This window comes from Eriocheir sinensis, chromosome 59 (genome assembly GCF_024679095.1).
Source record: "Eriocheir sinensis breed Jianghai 21 chromosome 59, ASM2467909v1, whole genome shotgun sequence".
In the NCBI taxonomy this organism is placed as follows: domain Eukaryota; kingdom Metazoa; phylum Arthropoda; class Malacostraca; order Decapoda; family Varunidae; genus Eriocheir; species Eriocheir sinensis.
In genome coordinates, this window is record NC_066567.1 from 11,571,289 (window position 1) to 11,594,768 (window position 23,480).

Here is a 23,480-nt window from a genome sequence, read left to right on the forward strand (position 1 = left end):
ATCCTCCTTTATTTTTCAGCTTCCATAATAGTCTTGTATGTGAAACTTTTTCAAAAGCCTTTTTCAGGTCCAGATACACGCAATCCGCCCAGCCATCCCTCTCCTGTGTTATGTCTGTCACTCTTGAGTAAAAGCTCAGTAAGTTTGTTACACATGAATGCCCTTTTCTAAAACCATACTGTTTTTCTGTAATTACAGTCGAGTCGAGTATGGCGCGGTTAATTGGTTCTGAGCAACGGCCGCGCCATAGGAAACCGCGTCGTAGAAATAACCAGACCTATGGAGAAAATACAATTTGGTTCTGGCCATTGCCATTTTGCCCCACCACACCTATTTTTTTTCTTTTGTTCGTTCTAACCTGAGTGCACCGGTAGGCATCATCTGCCTGTTGATATTGTTCAGTCCGACCCCCATGCTCACCACCTTATCCAGTCGGCCACTGCCAACATCCATTTCTTGACTCAGTACATATGCTTGTACGTTAGTAGGCGAATCTTGCAAGCCATTGTGCAGCACGTGCGTGGTAAGCGAGCCGACTCCTTGCCATGCGGGGGCCGGGGGGTTAACTAGACGCGTACTCGTCAGGTCGGGACTGAGAACCCACCGTACCGCCGCCACATTCCATCCAAAAACTGCCCAATCCCACCCAACCATTTACTTTCCCCGCCAACCCGAAATCAACAAAACTATTACTTGGCACGCATATTAATGCAATAAGTAGTGGTGACCAACCACTTTCAAAGATCTCTCTCTCTCTCTCCCGTTAGTTTCTTTATACACCGTGTTTTCTGATTTCTTCCCTTTCGGACTGGACAGCGAGAAAGACAAAAGAAAGGAAAGGATCTGGGAACACCAATTTAGATTTTTAAAAGCCAGTTTGCCAGCAGGCTGATGTGCAGCAGCGGCCTGCTGTAGATTTTAGTAAACTGTTTAGCCAGATTGCTTTCTTTTTTGTCTGCAAGAATAGACAGTTGGGACAGGTCCACTTTACATGAAAAAAGGAGGAAAGGAGGGTGAAAAGATTGACGGGAAGAGATGCGGAGTGGTCGGGGAGTGCATGACTGTGACGTGGAATTTTGAGGGCCACGGCAGCCGACTGCGAACGTTCTTCTTGTCTACATCTATAAATTTTGGCTATTCTGATAGTGAGGATAATTTGTAACTTACTGAATACAAAAATGTGTGGGGAGAGAGAGAGAGAGAGATGGGATAGAAATCCTCCCAAAAAACTAACCCAACTGCCACCATGAGATTTTCCCCCTTGGGAAAAAAAATCCAACCTGGCAACTCTGCGCTCGTTTGGCCAGGGGAGACCACGAACCGCGTCATAGATGGTTTTACCCGCGTGATCTGAACATATGATTCTGAAACCACACCGCGTCATAGGAAACCACGTCTTACGAATCCATGTCATACGTGACTTGACTGTACTGTATATTGTGTTCATCTAGAAATTTGTCCATTGTTTCTTTATCACTTTCTTGCATATTTTACAAACTATACTGGTCAATGATACTGGTCTGTAGTTCAAAGGTTCTTCCTTTTCCTGCTCTTATATATATGGACCACTTCAGCTCTCCGCCACTCCTTTGGTACTTTACCAGTTGTTATTGAGCACATTATGATATCATATACCGATCCAACCAGCTGATTTCTGCATTTTTTCAGTATAAAACCTGAGACTCCATCTGGTCCTATTGCTTTCCTCTCCTCCAGCTCCTCCATTATTTTATATACAGGTAACTCTCGATTTACGCGAGTATTGTGTCCTTGAAGAGGTCGCGTAAATCAAAAACAATGTAAATCAAACAAGAGGTAGGTTTCTATCGAAAAATAAATATTCATTCAGTAGAGAGAGAGAGAGAATATCCATATCACCGAGATATCCACTCAGGCACTCAGTCTCAGCCTCACTCGTGTGAGGAAGGAATGAGGGACACCATGAGCGACTGGCTAGTATTGGTACCGGTACCATACCGTATAGCTGGTACCGTTAGTACCGGTACTGGTACAGGTACCTGTGCACCCCTATTGTTGAGTAGCGTATAAGTGAATAAAAAGTGTAAATTAAACATTTATTTGGATTTTGGATCCAGTGTTATTTAAAAAAATGCGTAAACCAAACTCGCGTAAATCGAGTTACCTTATCTCCTCTTTGGTTACTATGACTTCATCCATTTGAGCATTTATCTTGTCATCTTGTGGTTCACTGAATTGTGATTTTTTTTGTAAAAACTTGCAGGAACCTCTTGTTTAGCAGCTCAGTCATGTCTTTAGGATCTTCAATTTTCTTATTTCAGTCTTTCTATTTTTTCCCCTGGTTGATTTTTCCATTTATGAATCCATAAAACAGTTTAGGTTCTTCCTTGCACTTTTCAACAATATCCTTTTCATATCCTTTCTCTTCTTCTCTCTTTATTTTCATGTATTAATTTCTTGCTATCTTAAAATCTTATTTGATTCTTATTTCTTTTCACTCTCTTCCACACTTTGTCTCTTTTTTTCCTTTGCAGCTTCACATTTTGCATTAAATCAATCCTTCTTTCCTCTTTCTTTGGGTTTATACAATGGGACACATTTCATGACACCTGTTCCATACGCTTCCATAAAAATATCGTACTTTTCCTGCACCTCCCTTGTTCTCTTAAACTTTTCCCAGTCTAGCTCTTCATAATATTTCTTAAGATTTTCTATGTCCGCCTTCCTATAGTTTCTCCTGTTTCTTTTATATGATTCGTCCCCCTCAGTGCCTTCCTCCTCCATTTCCATCTCTATTATCACGTGATTGCTCTTTCCCAGGGGACACACGTATCTTAATTCATCTAACAAGTGCATTCCCTTTGTTAGCACCAGGTCCAGTCTCGCCGGTTCATCATCATTCCTGTATCTTGTGTTCTCCGTCACCCACTGCATCATCAAGCTTTCTATAGTCAATCTTAGATCTTTCCCCCATGCCGTTTCACTACCTCCACTTTCAAATGTTTCCCAATTTAATTCCTTACAGTTGAAGTCTCCAACTAACAAGATTCTTTTGTTTGCTTTGAGTAACCTTCTCAAACTCTGAATGGTATCTTCAATCATGGTCTCATATTCTTCTTTACTCCATGAGTTTGTTCTTGGTGGTACATAGGTTGCTATTATTGTCATCATTTCTCTGGTTTTGTTCTCCAGATTAACACTCACTATTTCTGCCTTTCCTTCTCCATATACTAACGACTTCACTAATAACTCCTTCCTCGTCATTATCATCACTCCTCCACCACCTTTACCCTTCCTATCCTTCCTCCATACATTGTCATTCCATACATTCCATGTTGCTGTACTATTAATTGGGTATAAGAACAATTTAAATTTTCTAGGCCTTAAATAAAAAGTCATACAATGCGAGAAACATTACTTTTTTCTGTTTATTCAAGACTTCACGGTTGCTATGGTAATTTAAGCCAACACTGAAACACACCTCTCAACCAGCACGCCCCGCTCTTCAGTCTCAACTATTCACAACAGTTCTCTTTTTTGAGCTTCTGTAAGGCTGGCACTTCGAACCATAACCATGAAGATTGCTGGGATAAATTTTAAAGTGACGGACTGACAGGCGCATGTTTCCCAAGTCTGTATGAGTATGTGGTGGTATGTGGTGGTATGTGGTACTCATGCTGGGCTTCCCACAGCCAATCTCCAAACTCGTGACGTCATCTGTGGGTGGAGCTTAAGCAAAGCTCAGCAACATAGATGATACCATTTCCCACCCACTGATAGGAGCTTTAAAGCTAGTTAAAAATATATTTACAAAGGAGAAATAACGAAGGGAGAAAGAGATGTCTCATGGAACAGAAGAATAAAGAAAAGAAAATCAGTTGATTCTAAGGAGGTCTCCTAAGCTCCGCCCACAGGTGACGGGACGAGCTGAGAGCGAAACAAACATCGCCACGGGTACCAACCAATTAAACACATCAATGTAAATTTTCTGATATATATATATATATATATATATATATATATATATATATATATATATATATATATATATATATATATATATATATATATATATATATATATATATATATATATAGTGTGTCACTGTATCAAGCACTGCATGCTTACATAAGTATTTGCCACACAATATTTTCCATTATAGAAATGTACCTAAAATGCATTAATGTTTCGGTTTTCAACGTTTGTTTGATTTGCAATAGTACCAACACTACATGGAAAGATAGCTTGGAAGGGGGAAGAGAAAATAGCGTTTGATAAGAGGCTACCTCTTAATGGAAACACACTCTCTAAGTGACGCTTCGACGAAGAGGGAAGAGCTTGACTGATGATACCGCTGTGTGTGTGTGTGTGTGTTGATGTGCTTGAAAGAACATGTATTTACCTGGTTGTATTTACCTAGTTGTGACATACGGAAAAGAGCTACGCTCGCACTGTCCCGTCTCCATATCCACTCATCCAACTTTTCCTTAAAATCATGAATGTTTCTTGCACAGACCACCTCCTCTTCCAGTCTATTCCATAGCTCAATGCTTCTGTTTGGGAAGCTAAACTTTTTCACATCTCTCCTACACGTGGTCGCCCTCAACTTCTTTCCATGTCCTCTTGTTCCTCTCTCGTTCCACATACACAGATCCTCTCTGTTCAAATGCTCCACTCTGTTCGCCACCCTGTACACTGCTATCAGATCCCCCCTTTCTCTTCTTCTCTCCAGGGTTGTGAGCCCCATGCTATTGAGTCTCTCCTCATAAGGCCGATCTCAAAGTTCTGGAACAGTCTGGGCCGTTGTCACTCGAACACCTGAGCTGGGCTCTGTTTTTCTAATCTTTTCAAATTTATACCAATTCATCGCCCACAGCCACCTCACTCTACCCGTACCTGCCTTCCCCGCCCCTCCTCATCCCCGTCTTATCGGCCCCAAAATTTCTTCTGATGAGAGTGCGAGGTTAGCCCCTGAGGACAGCTCTCTCTCTCTCTCTCTCTCTCTCTCTCTCTCTCTCTCTCTCTCTCTCTCTCTCTCTCTTCTCTCTCTCTCTTGCATTTTCCATCTTTGTCACACACACATGGATAAGGATATGATGAAAAAAATAATTACCACTATGATCAGACCAAAGTTGGAATATGTGGAGGCAGTGTGGTCTCCTCATAAGAAGAAACACATAAAGAAACTAGAAAGAATACAAAGGATGGCAACAAAAATGGTTCCAGAGCTGGAGGGATTGACATACGAGGAAAGACTAAAGGAAATGGACTTAACAAACTACAGTACCCTCTCGAGTTTTGCACCATCCGAGTTTCGCGATCCTCGAGTTTAGTGCTTAGTCCTATATTCTTACCATCACGACTTTTGCGCATTACCGCCACAAATTTCGCGCTCCTTTGACATGTACGGGTCACGTCTACCTACCGTCGGCGTCATGCGTGCTGCCTTAAAGGCGGTGTCCAACCATTGGGGCTATGGGCAACTGTGGTTGTGGGTACGAGTGTGGGTACCTAAGGGTGTATGTAAAAAAACAGACGACGGCAGTGGCTGAGGAGTGAGGAGCAGTGGAAGATGGACCACCAAGAGACTCATAAAATGGACTGGCAAAGCTGCTTAGCTCACTACTTGATTAACAAGATAAGAGAACACCCCGTGCTGGGGTCTGACCATCAATCAATTTCAACCATTCGGTGCAGACCAGCATTGCCTTCTCTTCCGTAGCACTTACAGCAGAACCTGCCCATAGAAATAGCCCCAAACTGCCAATTCAGGGCAGGAAACGGGAAAATCACTTGGAATCTGGCGACCACTCAGAGGCCTAAACTCCTGCCATGAATTTTGATTTAGATCACCTCATGTTAATCTGAAGAAATTGTGTAATTTATGATATATGCTGGCTTTTAATGGCGTTAAAACAAATTTACGAAAATTAAACTCACAAAAAATGAGTTACCCGTAGATATGTTTCAGCATTTGGGGAGGCGGTGGCTGAATCGACAGAGTAACACCACCGCGTTCAGGAGGACGCGAGTTCAATCCCTGCCCGGTGCCACCAAGCTGGGATTTTTCAGCCGCCGCCGAGTGGCTTAAAACTACCCACATGCTGTCCAGAAGACCACCTATCAACCTGGACTCTAGATTCTAGGATTAAATATGAGCTCCGGGAGGGCAGCATGAGCCAATGCAAGATGGCGCCACTATAAACACTCGCCTGCGCCAGAACGGGCTGGGCCGACCATCAGGACCCACCGGGAAAAAGCCTACCGGCGCTATAGGCCGCGACGTAAAAAAAAAAAATTAAAAAATAAATAAAAAAAAAAAATAATAATAATAATAATACAACAATACCCACTACATAAACATCTAACTATAAAAAGAAAAAATATAAACTGCCAAGCATGTGATGCCATGCCCTTCGACATAACATGACCTTGTATCCCTAAAAAACAACACAACACAACACTATACCAGGACAAAACACTAAGCAACACAAAAACACAACTGCAAATCTGACACCACACAACAGCAAACACTGCACCCAGCACCACACAGCCTTACCTGTGGCCTGTCCTCCGCCTTGAGCCTCTGTAGCACCTGGCAGGCCAGTCCTCGCCATAGGGAGTCATCGCCCCCCGCCACAGCCAGCTGCGTCAGGCACGGCGTTAGGTGAGCACGTACCCGCCTCTTGTATAGGATGACACCCCCCACCTCGTTGTCCAGCTGGGGAGAAGGAACACTATTTGACTTGGTCTTTTCTCTTTATGCAGAGATGGGAAATACATACACACATACAGTAATCTCTAGCTATATCGCGGTCTCACTGTATTGCGGATTTTTAAATTGTATACAGTCAAGTCGCGTATGACGTGGATTCGTAAGGCGTGGTTTCCTATGACGTGGTATGGTTTCAGAACCGTATGTTCAAATCATGCGGGTAAAACCATCTATGACGCAGTTTGTGGCCAAACAAGCGCAGAGTTTCCAGGTAGGATTTTTTTCCGAGGGGAAAATCTCATGGCGGTTGGGTTGGTTTTTGGGACGATCTCTCTCTCTCTCTCTCTCTCTCTCTCTCTCTCTCTCTCTCTCTCTCTCTCTCTCTCTCTCTCTCTGTACATTTTTGTATTCAGTAAGTTACAAAATTAATTATCCTCACTATCAGAATGATCATATAGCCAAAATTTATAAATAGAGACAAGAAGAACATTCGCAGTCGGCTGCCGTGGCTCTCACTCAAATTCCAAGTCACAGTCACAGCGCGTGCTGCCTGACTGCTCCACATCTCTTCCCGTCAATCTTTTTCCCCTCCTTTGCAGGACCTCACGGCCCCGCCTCACTGCCGCGACACCACCTAACTTGTGCCACCTGGGCCTCTCCATCCAGGACGTCACGGCCCCACCTCACTGCCGTGTCACCACTTAGCTTGTGGCTCCTGGGCCCTTCCATCTGGGACTCCTCGTCAATGCCTCGTAACTCAACGCTGGGATTGTTACCATTCTCCCGCATCGCCCTATTCAGTGGATGGTATCGCTACACACCTACGGCGACAGGCAAGACTTGTGTGTGTGTTAAGTGAGGAGGCGATTAAATGTTAAACTTTCCCTGTGGTTTATATCTCGTCTGCCCCCATGAAGTTGAGGGATACCGGGCCTAAAGAGGGAATTGGTCTGGCACATTACCTCCATCTTACAATGCCTGGTCACATTCCTTCACAGTGTCAAAAACATTCATAGTTTTCAGGAAAAATATAACAAACTAGTTTAAGAGAGGATATAACAAGCGGGAATTAATCCTTAACAAATCTGAGTAAAAATACACACATATACCCACCAGGTCAGTTAGAGGAGCAGACAGAAGCTCAAATCTTTCTGGTGTGACGAAGCCCACTGAGTCATGTTTGAACACTTTGGTGAGTGTGTTCAGAAGGGCCTCCAAAAGTTTGCATGTACGCTCTGCTGCTTCTTTGCCTTCTCCAAACACCTGGTGAGAAAATATAGTAAAATAATTTAACTGCATGCACTCATTATTCTGAGACTAAGTCTAGAGGTCTTGTGTGTGCTTGTGTCTAGAGGTTCATCTGGTTGTAGTAAACAGGATTAGAGTTGGTCTGCCTCACATATCCTTCTATCCAGCTTAGTTTTAAAGTCATGCATGTTCCTTGGCTGCACTGCCTCCTCACCCAATTCCTCCCAAACATCAGTTCTTCTGCTACATGGGAAACTAAATTTCTGGACATCATTACCCCATCTAGTGTACTGATGACCTCTTGGTCTTCCATTATCTAAGCCTAAAAATCCTCCACATTTTCTAGTCCCCTCACTGCCATAAACATTGTTGGTAACTTCTGCCTTCCAACTAAGTCAATTTCAAAATACCAAATCTCTCCTGATATGATAATTGTCCTAAGTTTGGTGCCAATATAGTTTCATTTTACTATTCTTTCAAAGTTCCTTATATGCTTTTCCTTGTACACTGAGGTGCCATGATAAGCATTTTTCTAACTAGCAATTTTAAGTCTAGCAACAGGATAAAAATAGTCCTGAACTTCATAACTAACAACCAAAGCTGTGGAACTAGTGAAAATATTTCCACTGGTTGGGAGGACTGAGTGGGCAAGTTGAGTCAAGACAGTCCAAGGAGTTGTTGTGCTGGGGGTTGCTGGGGAAGAGTGTGCCAGTGCCTGTTGGGGCTGGGCAAGTACAGTACTGTCTCCAAGTTTGCGATAAATAGGTTGATGTTGCGGGTCGCAAACGTTGATATCGCAAACTTTGAACCATTATTCTTATGGGGAAAATTGAGAACCATCGATATCTTGCGCCTGGCCACCCATCAGGGTGGCCAAGTGCATGTGTGCAGATGGCCCCGGCCCGGCGCTGGGCCTGAGCAGCTGACGGGCGGCTGATGATGGTGATGGTGGTGATGAGTGTTGGCGGCGTGGCCTTTGCATCGGCGCCGCCTGAACGGTGTTTTTGTCGGGGTCCGTGTGTGTGTGTGGCTGTGTTTGTTGTGGGTTTGGGCTTCTCAATTTGCCGATTCTTGTTTTCCACATGTTGCACGGGACCCCTTTCTTTTCTTCCACCTCTTCTTTTTGAAAAGGAAGAGATGGAAGAAAGGAAAGGGGTCCCATGCAACATGTGGAAAGTGAGAATTGGTATATTGAGGAGCCTGGGCCCACAATGGGCACAGCTACACACACGCGGGCCCCAGCGAAAATGTTGTTTGGGTGGCGCCAATGCGGGGGCCACGCCGCCGACACTCATCACCACCATCGCCATCATCAGCCGCGCGGTTGGGGCTGCTCGCACACATGCGCCTGACTGCCCGGATCCCACTCACCATACTTTCTGAGGCCAATGGAAAGGCCCAGGGGGTGGGTAAGAGCGAGAATGGGAGTCAAGGATCACAACAAGGTGTGAAAAAACACGGTTTTAACAGCCTTTTCCTTTTCCTTTCGAGTCATATCGCAATTTCAGTCTATCGCAAACTCGGTGAATCACAAACTTGAAACATGCAATCCTGGAGACAGTACTGCACTTTTGACTGCTCTTCTGAAGTTGCTAACTGCATGCCTCCCCTCTCCTTCGCCCCGCTGCTCCCAACTTCCTGCACCAGTACACTACAACAGTTAACTACAACTTTGACATGCATTTATGAACCAGACCAACCACGAACCATAACCAACACCAACACTAGAACAATAAAAATGGCTGCCATTAGTGCCAGCATCGCTCACTGTCACAGGCATTGCCAGAGTAAATAGGGCCTCCCAGATTGTCACTGACCCTCAACAACAAAAATAACAAGAACAACAACAGCAACATGTTACTGACCTGTACACTGCCCTTAGGTCTGGGTCATGCCTTCAGGTAATGCAACATTTGGTGTCCATGACACATTTTTTTTTTTACAACAAGAGTCGACTCAAGGGCAACAAAAAGTGTAGAAAAAAAGCCCGCTACTTGCCGCTCCCACAACAGAAGATAGTATAGAGTAGCCAAGACAGAGGTCAGTTTTGGGTGGAGAGGTGTCTTGATACACTCTCCTTGAAAGAGGTCAAGTTATAGGCAGGAGGAAATACAGATGAAGGAAGGTTGTTCCAGAGTTTACCAGTGTAAGGGATGAAAGAGTGAAGATACTGGTTAACTCTTGCATAAGGGGTTTGGACAGTATAGGGATGAGCTAGAGTGGACAGTCGAGTGCAGCGGGGCCGCGGGAGGGGGGTAGGCATGCAGTTAGCAGGTTCAAAAGAGCAGTCAGCGTGAAAATATCGATAGAAGATAGAGAAGCAACATGGTGGCGGAATTTAGGAGGTAGAAGACTATCAGTAAGAGGAGGAGAGCTGATGAGACAAAGAGCCTTAGACTCCACTCTGTCCAGAAGAGCTGTGTGAGTGGAGCCCCCCCAAACGTGAGATGCATACTCCATACGAAGGTGGACAAAGCCCCTGTAAATGGAAAGCATTTGTGCGGTGACGATACAGAACGCCCAACCTCGAGGAAGCTGATTTAACGAGAGAGATGTGAAGTTTCCAGTTGAGATTTTGAGCTAAGGATAGACCGAAGATATTTAGTGTTGAAGAAGGTGACAGCTGAGTGTTATCGAAGAGTAGGGGATAGGTGTTTGGAAGATTGTGTTGAGTTGATAGGTGGAGAAATAGGGTTTTTGAGGCATTGAAGGACACAAGGTTCCTTTTACCCCAATCAGAAATGATAGCAAGGTCTGAGGTTAAGCATTCTGCAGCCTCCAGCCTGGAGTCTTGTAAATACTGTTGAGAGGGTCTTCTGTTGAAAGAAGTTGAATAATGCAGAGTGGAGTCATCAGCGTATGAGTGGATAGGATTGATGAATAACAGGAAGAGAGTGGGTGATAGGACAGAGCCCTGTGGAACACCACTGTTGGTAGGTTTAGGGGAAGAACAGTGACCGTCTATCACAGTGGAGACAGAACGGCCGTAAAGGAAACTGGAGATAAAGGAACAGAGAGAGGGATAGAAACCATAAGAGGGCAGTTTAAAAACCAAAGATTTGTGCCAGACCCTATCAAAGGGTTTCGATATGTCTAGGGCAACAGAGAAAGTTTCACCAAAACAGCTAAGAGAGGATGACCAAGAGTCAGTTAAAAGAGCAAGAAGATCGCCAGTAAAACAACCCTTGCAGAACCTGTACTGGCGATCAGATAGGTCAGATGTGGAAAGGTTTGGTTAAGGATTGATTCAAAAGCTTTAGATACAGGAAAGTAAAGCTATAGGGCGGTAGTTTGAAGGAAAGTTGGAAAGTTTTGTTTAGTTGGCGCAACATCTGTGGTCATATGCCGGAGAGAGACAGGAGGGGGAAGGAATTATAGGAGAAGGGAACAGATCCCAGGAGACAGGACACAACCCCCGATTAATACCTGGTACCCATTCACTGCTGGGAAAAGCCACCCAAATTTTTCCACTCCGCCCGGGAATCGAACCCAAGCTCTCTCGATTGTGAGGCGAGTGTGCTAACCACTGCACCATGAAGCCCCCTGGTAGTTTGAAGGATTGGAGCGGTCACCCTTCTTAGGCACAGGTTATATGAAGGCGTACTTCCAGCAGGAAGGAAAGGTAGATGTTGACGGGCAGAGGCGAAAGAGTTTGACCAGGCAGGGTGTCAGCACGGAGGCACAGTTTTTAAGGACAATAGGAGGCACTCTATTAGATCCATAAGCCTTCTGAGAGTTGAGGCCAGAGAAGGCATAGAAAACTTTAAGGACAATAGGAGGCACTCTATTAGATCCATAAGCCTTCTGAGAGTTGAGGCCAGAGAAGGCATAGAAAACATCATTATGAAGAATCTTAATAACAGGCATAAAGGAGTCAGAGGGGGGATGAGTAGGAGGAATATGCCCAGAATTCCTCCCAGAATTGCCCAGAGTGGAGTTTTTAGAGAAAGTTTGAGTGAAGAGTTCAGCCTGAGATGGCAGTGCTGCCGTCAGGGTTAAGGAGAGGAGGGAAAGATGAAGAAGTGAAAATGGAGGAGATATTTTTGGCCAAGTGCAAGAAGTCATGGGAAAAATTAGAAAAGCAAGGTTTTGACATTTTCTATTTATGAAAGAGCTTTTGGTAAGCTGAAGAATAGATTTTGCACGATTCTGGGCAGAAATATAAAGATCATGGTTAGCAGGAGTGCGAAGGCTCTGGTACCTTTTGTGATCTGCCTCTCTGTCTTTGATAGCAGTGCAGGTGGACTTTAACCTTATTTAAGTTTTATCCATTGCTGCAAATCCAACACGCTGCACAGCAAGCAGCAAGTAAAGACAGACCTACAAGGCCTGCAAACAACTTCCACTCCAACTATCTTTGTTCATGGCTTCCAGTGAGCAACGCTGGCCTGGGAGCAGGGTTGGAAAAAATCACTATTTTTTTCTTAAAAAATAAAAATAAAAATAAATTTATTTGATTTAAATCGGATTTTTTTCATTTAAATGATTTTTTTGCATAAATCCTTGTTTGTTTCCATTTTTTTTTTTTTTTTTTTTTTTTTTTTTTTTTTTTACGTGTTCCCTTGTAGCACCGGTAGCCTTTCTTCAGGGGCTGGTGGTAAGCCCAAGTCCGTCATGGCGCAGGCATTTTTTATAGTGGCGCCATTTAGTCTTAGCTCATGCTGCCCCCAGAACTCATTCTTGATTAACTTGGACATTTTTTTCTTGAGTCTGGGTTGATGGGTGGTCTTCAGAACAGCAAGTGGGTAGTCTCAGTCCCCTCGGTGGTGACTGAAAAATCCCAGGTGGTAGCATGGGGATTCGAACCCACGTCGTCCAGCACACAGTGAATGCAGGGCCTGCATGCTAACCACTCGGCCTTATGAGTCCATTTTCTTGTATTAAACTTGGCCAATGTTAAAGGAAACCTTAGTTTAATATACATTACCCAAGATGAGTTTTTCACCTAGAAATAATAAGTAGGACTAATAGTCTATCTTTTTTATGCTTTTCAATATTTTTCTTGTAAGAGATGGCAATGATTCACTGATGTCTGACTTGCTAGAGGACCAGTACAGGATTAGTAAATTTGATACTTTTTCTGCAACTTCTGGTCAAGCTCGAACGAAAACAACTGAAGCTAGGAAGGCGTGTTTGGTGGCAAATGAAAGCTCTTTTAATACGGATTAATAATCAGTAGACAAAATTGGAAAGCATTAAATAAATAAAAAAGTTAAAAGCAAAAAACTAGGACGTGTCCAAATCGCGGCAAAAGGCAAAAGGCTATTTTGTGACGGCCCTGAGCGAACTTGGAATCGAGCTATCAAAAAATCCTTTGAGTTGGTCAAACTACATTGCCAAGAGGGGCTACATGCCAAATTACTGCCTTCTAGAGGCAATAGCAAGGCCACACTAGATGAAAACGGCAAAGTGTCTGGAGTTCGTCAAAATCACTCTCGACAGGGTTTAAGTTTCAAGCTCTAGCGACGAAACTATTGGGAGTAGGGAAATGTTATGCACCATATTGGAAAGCACATTCGTAGGGCTAAATCATTAGTTAAATAAGTTTTTTGAAATTCTCAAAAAATGAGAGGGTTTCAAGGTTGGGAACTCAAAAATAGATTATTTTCAATCATTTTTTGAGAATTTATTTGATTTTTTACCCTTTCGAGTCAGTTTTCGAGCCCGGTCATTAATAACAAATATAGCCCTTTCATTTTGCCATCAATTGATACCAAAAATTTTACTGTAGCCCCAGAAATAAGGGAGTTATGGCGATTCGCACCAAAGCGGTTGATTTTCCAAAATTCGCAGCTTAATGACAAGGGCGACACAAAATAAAAAAAGTAAGTCGTCCATTACTTGAGATGTCACTGTATATCTATCTATCTATCTATCTATCTATCTATCTATCTATATATATATATATATATATATGTATATATATATATATATATATATATATATATATATATATATATATATCTATATATATATATATATATATATATATATATATATAAATATATATATATAATAAATATATATATATATATATATATATATATATATATATATATATATATAGATATATATATATATATATATATGTATATATATATATATATATATATATATATATATATATATATATATATATATAAACAGTAATCCCTCGCCATATCACGGTTCACTTATCGCGCATTTTTATATTGTATCATATCGCGGATTTTTCGCTATATCGCGGGAGTTTGAGGTAGAATAAGCATTTTCTTGCCTAAAAAATGAAAACGATATAAATCAACATAAGTAGGAAAACACCTAAATGTGCACCTACGTCACCCGCCTATTTTTTATTTTTCCGTCATGCCCATTGCTAAGTTAGCCTTTTCCCTGGTTCACTCCTCCCCCACTTCGTTTCTTTCTTCTCCCTCTCCGTCCCCGTATTTTTCTCCTTCCTTCTCATTTCTTTCTTCTTTTCCTTTCACCTCCCTCCCAATTTTTCTCTTTTAATCTCTTTCCCTCCCACTCACACCCTTTCTCTCCCCCTCTTTCCTCACCTTTACCTGACCCTCCCTACCTCTCTCTTTTAATCTCTTTCCCTCCCACTCACACCCTTTCTCTCCCCCTCTTTCCTCACCTTTACCTGACCCTCCCTACCTCTCTCTTCTTTTCCCGTCATATTTTATCCACTCATTTCCCTTGTTTCCTTCTTTCTCACACCCTTTATCTTAGCCTTATCTCTAACTCTATCACTCTTCCTCCCCTTCTCCTTCCCCATTAGATTATATGAACACACACACACACACACACACACACACACACACACACACACACACACACACACACACACACACACACAGAAGGTGAAATGGAAAGGGTGTGGGGAAGGAGGGGTGGAAGTGAGTCAGGTCAGGTGACCTGACTCTCCCTCAGGACCTCACCTGACTCTGCCTCAGGACCTGACATCATGGCTCTCCCCACTGTCCCTCCCTCCCCACACCCTTCTCCTTGTTTTCATCCTCTTCATCTCTACCTGTTTCCTCCACTACTTTTCCTTGTTCTCCCTTCTTACATCTCTATCAGTATTTTTCATGACTCACTCTGTCCCTCTCTTCCCTTTCCCCTTCCATATTTACCTAATTGTGATATAAAAGAAGTGAGCTGTGCTCATATTGTCCTTTCTCTGAGTTTTCTTACGCCAAACTAATTCCTGCAAAGTTCAGATTTACGAAGCAAATATCGAAAATCGAAACAACGTCGTAACAACAAAACGTCGTAGGAAGTGTTTATAAGAGTGTGAAAAGGTCAATAGGAGTGTGGGAAAGATTTGTAAGAGTGTAAGGAAGGTTTATAAAGCCTTAATATTTATATAAATAATAAAAAAATATAAGGTTGCTACTTTTGGATTTTCGCCTACAGGGGTTCTAGAACCCTAACCCCCGATAGACGAGATTACTGTGTGTGTATATATATATATATATATATATATATATATATATATATATATATATATATATATATATATATATATATATATATATATATATATATATATATATATATATATATATATATATATATATATTTAAATATTTTACTCTTGATAAAACACTTAAATCATTTTAAATACAGTATATTAAATTTTGATTTAAATTGTGATTTTTTTACTATGATTTAAATCAATTTAAATCATTTGATTTAAATAAAAAAAACCTGCCCTGGGAGGCACAGGTTCCTCGGCCAAATGAATGAGTGTCTGCATAATTTGAGCGTGAAGGCGTATACTCACAGGTGGAGCCTCTCCGTTACCAAGACGGGCGAGCAGAGTCACGGTAGGAGGCAGCAGCGCCTCGGCCAGGTGTGCCGCCACAAACAACACCTGGTAGGTGCTCACCAGGTGTTCAGCAAACCTGTCAACAAACAAATTGTTAAGATATACATACAGATCAGAGAGCACATCAGCTACACAACTGGTACACATTCGCTTATACAGCTATGCACTCAGTGACAACAACAAAACATGAATACACTCACTACATTAATGTACACTCCCCTGAACCCAGAGCCACTTAACCCATACAGAGTTGCGTGTGGAAAATTTGCAGATTTTTGTGCTGGTCAATAAAGCATCGAGTGTGTGTGTGTGAATTTTATGCATTTGTGTTCTGCGTGATTTCCCAGCACTGAGTGGCCTGCAGGTGGAAGGGAGGCGTCCTGCCCCACCTTGGGGGGGACTCGGAAAGAATTTTGAGGCCTACCAGTTTGTATCTGGCCCCGCACAGCAGTGAGGCCGTGGTGGAGGACGATGTTGGGGCAGGGAGGTGGTCAGGTCGTAGGGAAGGCTTTGGGAGTGCAGGGGGTGCTTTGTAGGGAGGCATTATTTTCACAGTGCCACATCTACAGGTGCAATAAAGTATGGAGGTAAAGAAAGAACTGGTATAGCAGGTGACAACACCGGCCAGAGGGGCTGGGGGGGGGCTGTCTGGGCAGGCGGAGTGGAGGAGAGTGTGGGGGGTGTCCAGTGGGTCTTGATGATTAGGAAGGGGTGTTACACAGGTGTGCACCATTGCATGGTGTGCCCAGGCTTACTGGTTTACCACAAGGCGATTGTTATGACCGCTGGACACAGCCGCCAACTGTCTCAGGAGGATGGAGCCCCAAAATGTAATGTTTAAAGCAGATGTGAATTAAATGATTACTATTTTCCTTACTTCTAGGTTAAGTACTATGTATCAGAGTATGCGAGAATAAATAGTAAAAAATGGCCAATGCCACCAAAACCTTATTTTGGGGTGTCGATGCTGTAAGGGTTAAACTGTTTCCATTACACCATCCTGTTATTACAACCCAATCCCTGTTGAGCAGCAAAAAAAATATAATCCCTCAAAGAAATTTTCTTTCCCAGATGTTAAAATTACAAGGGAGATACAGCAAGCCCTCCATACATTGCAGTGACTGAGGGAGACTTTTTTTATTTTTTTACAGCAAAGGAAGCAGCTCCGTGGCTAATGAAATGAGAACAAAAAGCCGATTAATCACTCTGCTGCTCCTGTAATATAAAGTAAAAAGTGGCCACAAGAAAGGTTGATTTCGGGAGGAGAGGTGTCCTGACACTCCTCCCTTGAAGGAGGCTTTATTGGGCAGGAGGAAACACAGACAAAGGAAGGCTGTTCCAGAGTTCACCAGTGAAAGGAATGAAAGAATGAGTGAAGAATGATGCATTAGGGATTTGGACAGAGTAAGGATTGGCTGTTCATGACATCATGTATTGTATTAACCCTTTCACTATGGCCGGGTGAAAACAGCGCCCCGCCCTGTATCCAGGATGGCCACGCAGGCTAAATTTCAAATGTGACTTCTGATTTTAACAAGTTTTCAGCCATAATCTCAACATAATCGTCATGTATTATATATAAAAACATGCAAAATTAAATGGTGCACATTAAGAAACAAATTATTTGACAATTTTGAGATATATGCATAAATATAGAGAAATTTGCAAGAGATTAGCATAGCTGGGCACGATAACAGAAAACCTTATTCCTGATCCCGATAACTGATAACAAAGAACCTTATCGGTGATAACCGATATTCGTTAACTGGAGACACAAATATAGGCGATAACCGATACAAATCCACAATTCCGATACTAGCTAGCGGTAAGTCCGATAGGCGAAAACGATACTATATTGATATTTCAAATAGAAAACATATATGAATTAAAATTTTCATTATCTGTATTTTAGAAAACTTACAAAACCTGAAAACCACACGTTGACACGTACTACATATGGACGGTAATACTAGAAACGCCTGAACCGGTGTTGTGTTATTTGGCTTCCCCACCGTCAAAAGCTGGCGCTTTTGTTTACAAACACAGGTCTCTCGTGAACTGCACATGCTCAGACCAGCAAGTGTAGACCTGTAGTAGACCTGTACAGTCTCACAAAGCTTTTTAACTGTAATTAAGAGTTGCTGGAAGGCTGAATCAGACATACATTACCACTACCACCATCCTTGCTGTTTCTAGAACGACACTCTGTACCAATTGTATTTATACGTACAGAGTGTCGTTCTAAAAACTGCGAGGATGGTGGTACTGTATGCATGTCTGATTCAGACTTCCAGCAACTCTTAATGTGTTTAAAATCTTTGTGAGACTGTACAGGTCTACGGTTACTGGTATGAGCATGCGCAGTTTACAAGAGACCAGTGTTTGTAAACAAAAGCGCCAGCTTCTGACGATGGGACACCAAATAACACAACAACGGGTCACCCCACTGACTCTCCTCGTGACGACGGCGACGCGGCCGCCATCACTACTTATTCAGTTATTCTTACTTATCACCATTAACACACTACCAGTCACTTCAGTAAAGAAGCACTGAAGCACTGAGAACCGTAACACTGGCACTCACTCCGTCACTCGAGATGCAGCTGAGAGGCCACGCGGCACGCCGCCACGTGATAACACAAGCCGCTGGTCTCTGTTTGGGCTCTTTACAATGGGATCACAAATTTCAGGCAGTGAATAATCATTTTTGGGGCAAAGTTAAATGATTTTTGAGTCTTACATAAATAAATAACCTAGTGTTTTAATGTTGATCTAAGTATGAAATCTCTTCACCAAAGATATTTTATACCCCGAAGTTTTTTCATACAACACCGGGTGCCTGGGCCACGCATGCGCATTGCGCAGTAGGGAGGAGACAACGTTTTTTTTCTGAGGCGGAAAAAAATAGCGATTATCGCTAGTTTGGTTACAAAAGTAACGAAGATATCGATATATACATAAATAAGTAGCGGATGGCCGATAAACCGATTTTGTTATCAGCGATGAAGTATCGCGATAACTCATTGCGATAACGCCCAGCTATGGAGATTAGCATCTCTCTCTCTCTCTCTCTCTCTCTCTCTCTCTCTCTCTCTCTCTCTCTCACACACACACACACACACACACACACACACATGGCCAAGATGGCGGACAGACACAGCTGAACTCCTGACGTGTCTTCAATACTATCATCAGGCTGCGCGGGAACTAAACTCTAGACGTGGAAATTAAGGTGGGAGCCGTGCTAAGTGGTAATCGTGCTGTCCCGAAGTATTAAAGGCTGAGAACAATGGATAACACTGAATAATGAGTGAGGAGAAGGCGGTGGCGACGGCTTCGTCGCCACTGCCGGGTTTGTTTACACCGGTAAGCAGGGGAGCCAGGACAAGGGACAATGATTTTGAAAGTTTCTCCGAAGACATGGATAGGCCACAGAGACCGAGACATTATGTTGAGAAGGAGACTTATTGACCTGGAAAGGGAGATGAAGGAAATGAAGGACAGAAAGGGGACGCTGGAGAGAGGTTGACGTCCTAAAGACAGAGAAAAATGTTTGGAAAAATGCATACAATGACCTGCACAAGCACGTAATGTTAAATGAGAAGACAGAGGATACAGAGGTTAAAGTCAAGGAAATAAAGGAAATGCATAAAGTCTGGAAGGAGGAACAGGAAAAGGAGAATGTTAGCTTTAAGAAAATTGTGGAGGAGCAAGTCAAGGCTAAGGATGAAAATTGTGGAGGAGCAAGTCAAGGCTAAGGATGAAAATTGTGGAGGAGCAAGTCAAGGCTAAGGATGAAAATTGTGGAGGAGCAAGTCAAGGCTAAGGATGAAAATTGTGGAGGAGCAAGTCAAGGCTAAGGATGAAAATTTTGGAGGAGCAAGTCAAGGCTAAGGATGAAAATTGTGGAGGAGCAAGTCAAGGCTAAGGATGAAAATTTTGGAGGAGCAAGTCAAGGCTAAGGATGAAAATTGTGGAGGAGCAAGTCAAGGCTAAGGATGAAGCTATAACTGAAAAGGTGATCAAGGTGATAAAAGAAAACCAGAAACCGTGAGGGACACGGCTGAAAAAAGAAGTCTGTAGTAGTGGTGGGCATTAATGAAGAGCACATGCCAATCAGACACACAAGGGAAAAGAAAGACAGGAAGGCAGTGGAGCAAGTAATTGAAGCAATTCAGGAAGAAGGTCATGAGCTGGTAGGGGAGATTGAAGAAGTATTCAGGCTTGGAAAGTATGAAGAAGGAGCCCAACGACCAGTAAAAATTAGATTTAGGTCTCAAGTGGCTGCAGAAGAAGTGGTGGGAAGGTCATGGAAGTTAGCAAGAACAGAGACCTACAAAAAAGTCTGGGTAAGGAAGGACAGAAGTTTGGAGGAAAGGAACACGATAAGAGACTTGAAGAATCAAGCCAATGAAAAGAATGAAGGAAGATCAGAAGAGGAAAAGAAAACATTTTTCTGGAGAGTGATGGACATGGACCTAAGGAAGTGGTACAGAAGGGAGGAGGAGACAGCTTGAAGGTGGCATACACTAATGTGAACGGGTTAATATCGTCAATGTTAGAAATAGGAGATTACCTGAGTAAGGAAAACCAGATGTTATGGGGATTACGGAAACCAAATTGACTGGTAGTATAGATGCATTTAACATAGGGGATGGTAAATATAATGTATGGATGAGAAATAGAGAAAATGAACAAGGAGTGATGCTATTGTTGAAAAAAGAATGGACAGTGGAGGGTGTCACCTATGGCGAAGGGGAAGCGGAGGTCTTGAGTGTGGGAATAAGACTGCAAAGGGGAGGATGCAGAAATATCGTAGTGGTGTGTGTCCCTCCAAAAACCAATTCATGGACAGAAGAATTGAACAAGAAGAAGATGGAAGACACATTGGATTGCCTAAGGAGATTGCTGGAGGAGAAGGATAAGATTCTGATAATGGGAGATTTTAATTGTAAGGAAGTGTCATGGGAAAACTGGTCAACGGAAGGAAGTGAAGCTTCATGGAGGAACAAGGTTTTGGAATTGGTTATAGATAACGTCCTCACACAGTGGGTGGAGGAAAATGCAAGATTCAGAGGAGAAGGCGAGTCATCTAGATTGTACTTGATAATCACCAGGGAGCCAGATACCAAAGAGGAGATGAACTGTAAGAGCCCTATTGGGAAGAGCGATCACGTACTTATCGAGTACATTTTTTTTTTTTTTTTTTTTTTACAACAAAGGAGACACCTCAAGGGCACACAAAAAAAGGAAACAATAATAAAAAAAATGCCCGTTACTCGCTGCTCCCAAAAAAGTATCAAAAGAGGTGGCCGAAAGAGAGGTCAATTTCGGGAGGAGAGATGTCCTGATACCCTTCTCTTGAAAGAGTTCAAGTCGTAGGCAGGAGGAAATACAGATGAAGGGAGATTGTTCCAGAGTTTACCAGCGTGAGGGATGAAAGAGTGAAGATGCTGGTTAACTCTTGCGTAAGGGATTTGGACAGTAAAGGGATGAGCATGAGTAGAAAGTCATGTGCAGCAGGGCTGTGGGAGGGGGGGAGGCATGCAGTTAGCAAGTTCAGAAGAGCGTGGAAATATTGATAGAAGATAGAAAGAGAGGCAACATGGCGATGGAATTTAAGAGGTAGAAGACTATCAGTAGGAGGAGGAGAGCTGATGAGACGAAGAGCCTTAGACTCCACTCTGTCCAGAAGAGCTGTGTGAGTGGAGCCCCCCCACACATGAGATGCATACTCCTTACGAGGGCGGACAAGGCCCCTGTATATGGATAGCAACTGCACGGGGGAGAAGAACTGGCGGAGACGGTACAGAACGCCCAACCTCGAGGAAGCTGATTTAGCGAGAGAGGTGATGTGAAGTTTTCAGTTGAGATTTTGAGTTAAGGATGGACCGAGGATGTTTAGTGTTGAAGATGGTGATAGCTGAGTGTTGTCGAAGAATAAGGGATAGGTGTTTGGAAGATTGTGTCGAGTTGATAGGTGGAGAAATTGAGTTTTTGAGGCATAGAAGGACACAAGGTTCCTTCTGCCCCAATTGGAAATGATAGCAAGGTCTGAGGTTAAGCGTTCTGCAGCCTCCAGTCTGGAGTCGTGTACTTCCTGTTGTGATGGTCTTCTGTTGAAAGAAGTTGAATAATGCAGAGTGGAGTCGTTGGCGTATGAGTGGACAGGACAGTTTGTTATGGAAAGAAGATCATTGATGAATAACAGGAAGAAAGTGGGTGATAGGACAGAGCCCTGTGGAACACCACTGTTGATAGGTTTCGGGGAAGAACAGTAACCTCCTCCTCCTTCCCCATCTATCCCCATCCTCCTCCCCTCCCTCCCTCCTCAAAATATCCTGCGTACGTGAAGAAGAATGAAAGGAAGAAAGAAAAAAGAAAAAGTGAAAGGGAGAAAGCAAGAAAGAAATAAGGAAATAAAGAAAGAGAGAAGAAGAATGAAAGAGAAAGAAAGGGGAGAGAGAAAAAGAGAAATCAAGAATGAAATAAAGAGAGAAAGAAACAAACAAAGAGAGAAGGAAGGAGAAAAAGAAAAAGAGAGAAGAAGAAAGGGAGAAAGAAAGAAAGAAAGCAAAATAAAGAGAAAGACAAAAGAAAGATAAAGAAAGAAAAAAATGAAATAAATAAATAAATAAAGGAAAAATAGAAAAGAAAAAAAGGGAAAGAAAGAAAGAAAGAAAGGAAGAAAAAGTAAAAATGAAAGAGAGAAAAGGTTGAAAGATAAAAGAAGAAGAATGAAGGAGTGAAAGAAAGAAGAAGAATGAAATAAAGAGAAAAAGGAGAAAGAAAAAGAGAAATAAAAGTAAAAGAAAAGAAAGCTAAAGAAAAACGAAAGAGGAAGAAAAGAGAAGGAGAAAGAAAGAAACAAGAATGAAGGAGAAAGAGGAAGATAATTATCTCTGCTAATCCTCCCCCAATGGAAAACACCTGCGTTTTCCCCCTCTTCGTTCATTACTTCCTCCCTCCCTCCCTCCCAAATCACACCGCTACTTCTGAGATGCTAACGTGTGAATTTTGTCGTCACTTCTCCCCGGCTCCCGCAGTACGGGGTTCAATCCATGCCCGGCCATAGCACTTAAAGGGTTAAGTGCTATGGTCCAAGGCATCTTCCCGGCGGGGCCTGATGGTCGGCCCAGCCCGTTCTGGCGCAGGCGAGTGTTTTTATAGTGGCGCCATTTTGCATTGGCTCATGCTGCCCTCCCGGAGCTCATCTTTAATCCTAGACTCTAGAGTCCAGGTTGATAGGTGGTCTTCTGGACAGCATGTGGGTAGTTTTAAGCCACTCGGTGGCAGCTGAAAACTCCCAGCTTGGTGGCACCGGTCGGGGATTGAACTCGCGTCCTCCTGAACACGGGGCCGTCACGCTATCCATTCAGCCACCGCCTCCCCATTGGCACTAATACTTTTCCTAGTATATATTAATGACATGCCAGAGGGAGTAAATAGTTATATGAGCCTGTTTGCAGACAATGCAAAGCTGCTAAGACATATAAGAAACAGTAAAGACTTGTGAAATTCTGCAAGAAGACCTAAACAAAATTTGGAAATGGAGTATGGAATGGGAGATGAAATTCAATGTGAAGAAATGTCATGTTATGGAAATGGGAAAAAGTGAAGCAAGACCAAAATGGACATATAACATGGGAGATGGTGAAACATTAAAGAAAGTACATGAAGAGAGAGATCTGGGAGTAATAATGCAAGATAATAAACAGCCAG

The 23,480-nt window shown here is 42.8% G+C and overlaps 1 protein-coding gene across 1 annotated transcript in view; it reads right to left on the reverse strand.

Moving 5' to 3' along the window:
• LOC126985199 (HEAT repeat-containing protein 1-like) overlaps positions 1-8,810 on the reverse strand; it is a 34,381-nt gene extending 25,571 nt beyond the window's left edge. The window contains exons 1-3 of the mRNA XM_050839756.1: positions 8,684-8,810; positions 7,808-7,957; positions 6,539-6,700 (exon numbers count right to left, since the gene is read on the reverse strand). Of these exons, the coding sequence (XP_050695713.1) occupies positions 6,539-6,700; positions 7,808-7,957; positions 8,684-8,782 (411 nt within the window). The 5' untranslated portion in view covers positions 8,783-8,810. The remainder of the gene's footprint in view (positions 1-6,538; positions 6,701-7,807; positions 7,958-8,683) is intronic.
• Between the last annotated feature and the right edge of the window lie 14,670 nt (positions 8,811-23,480).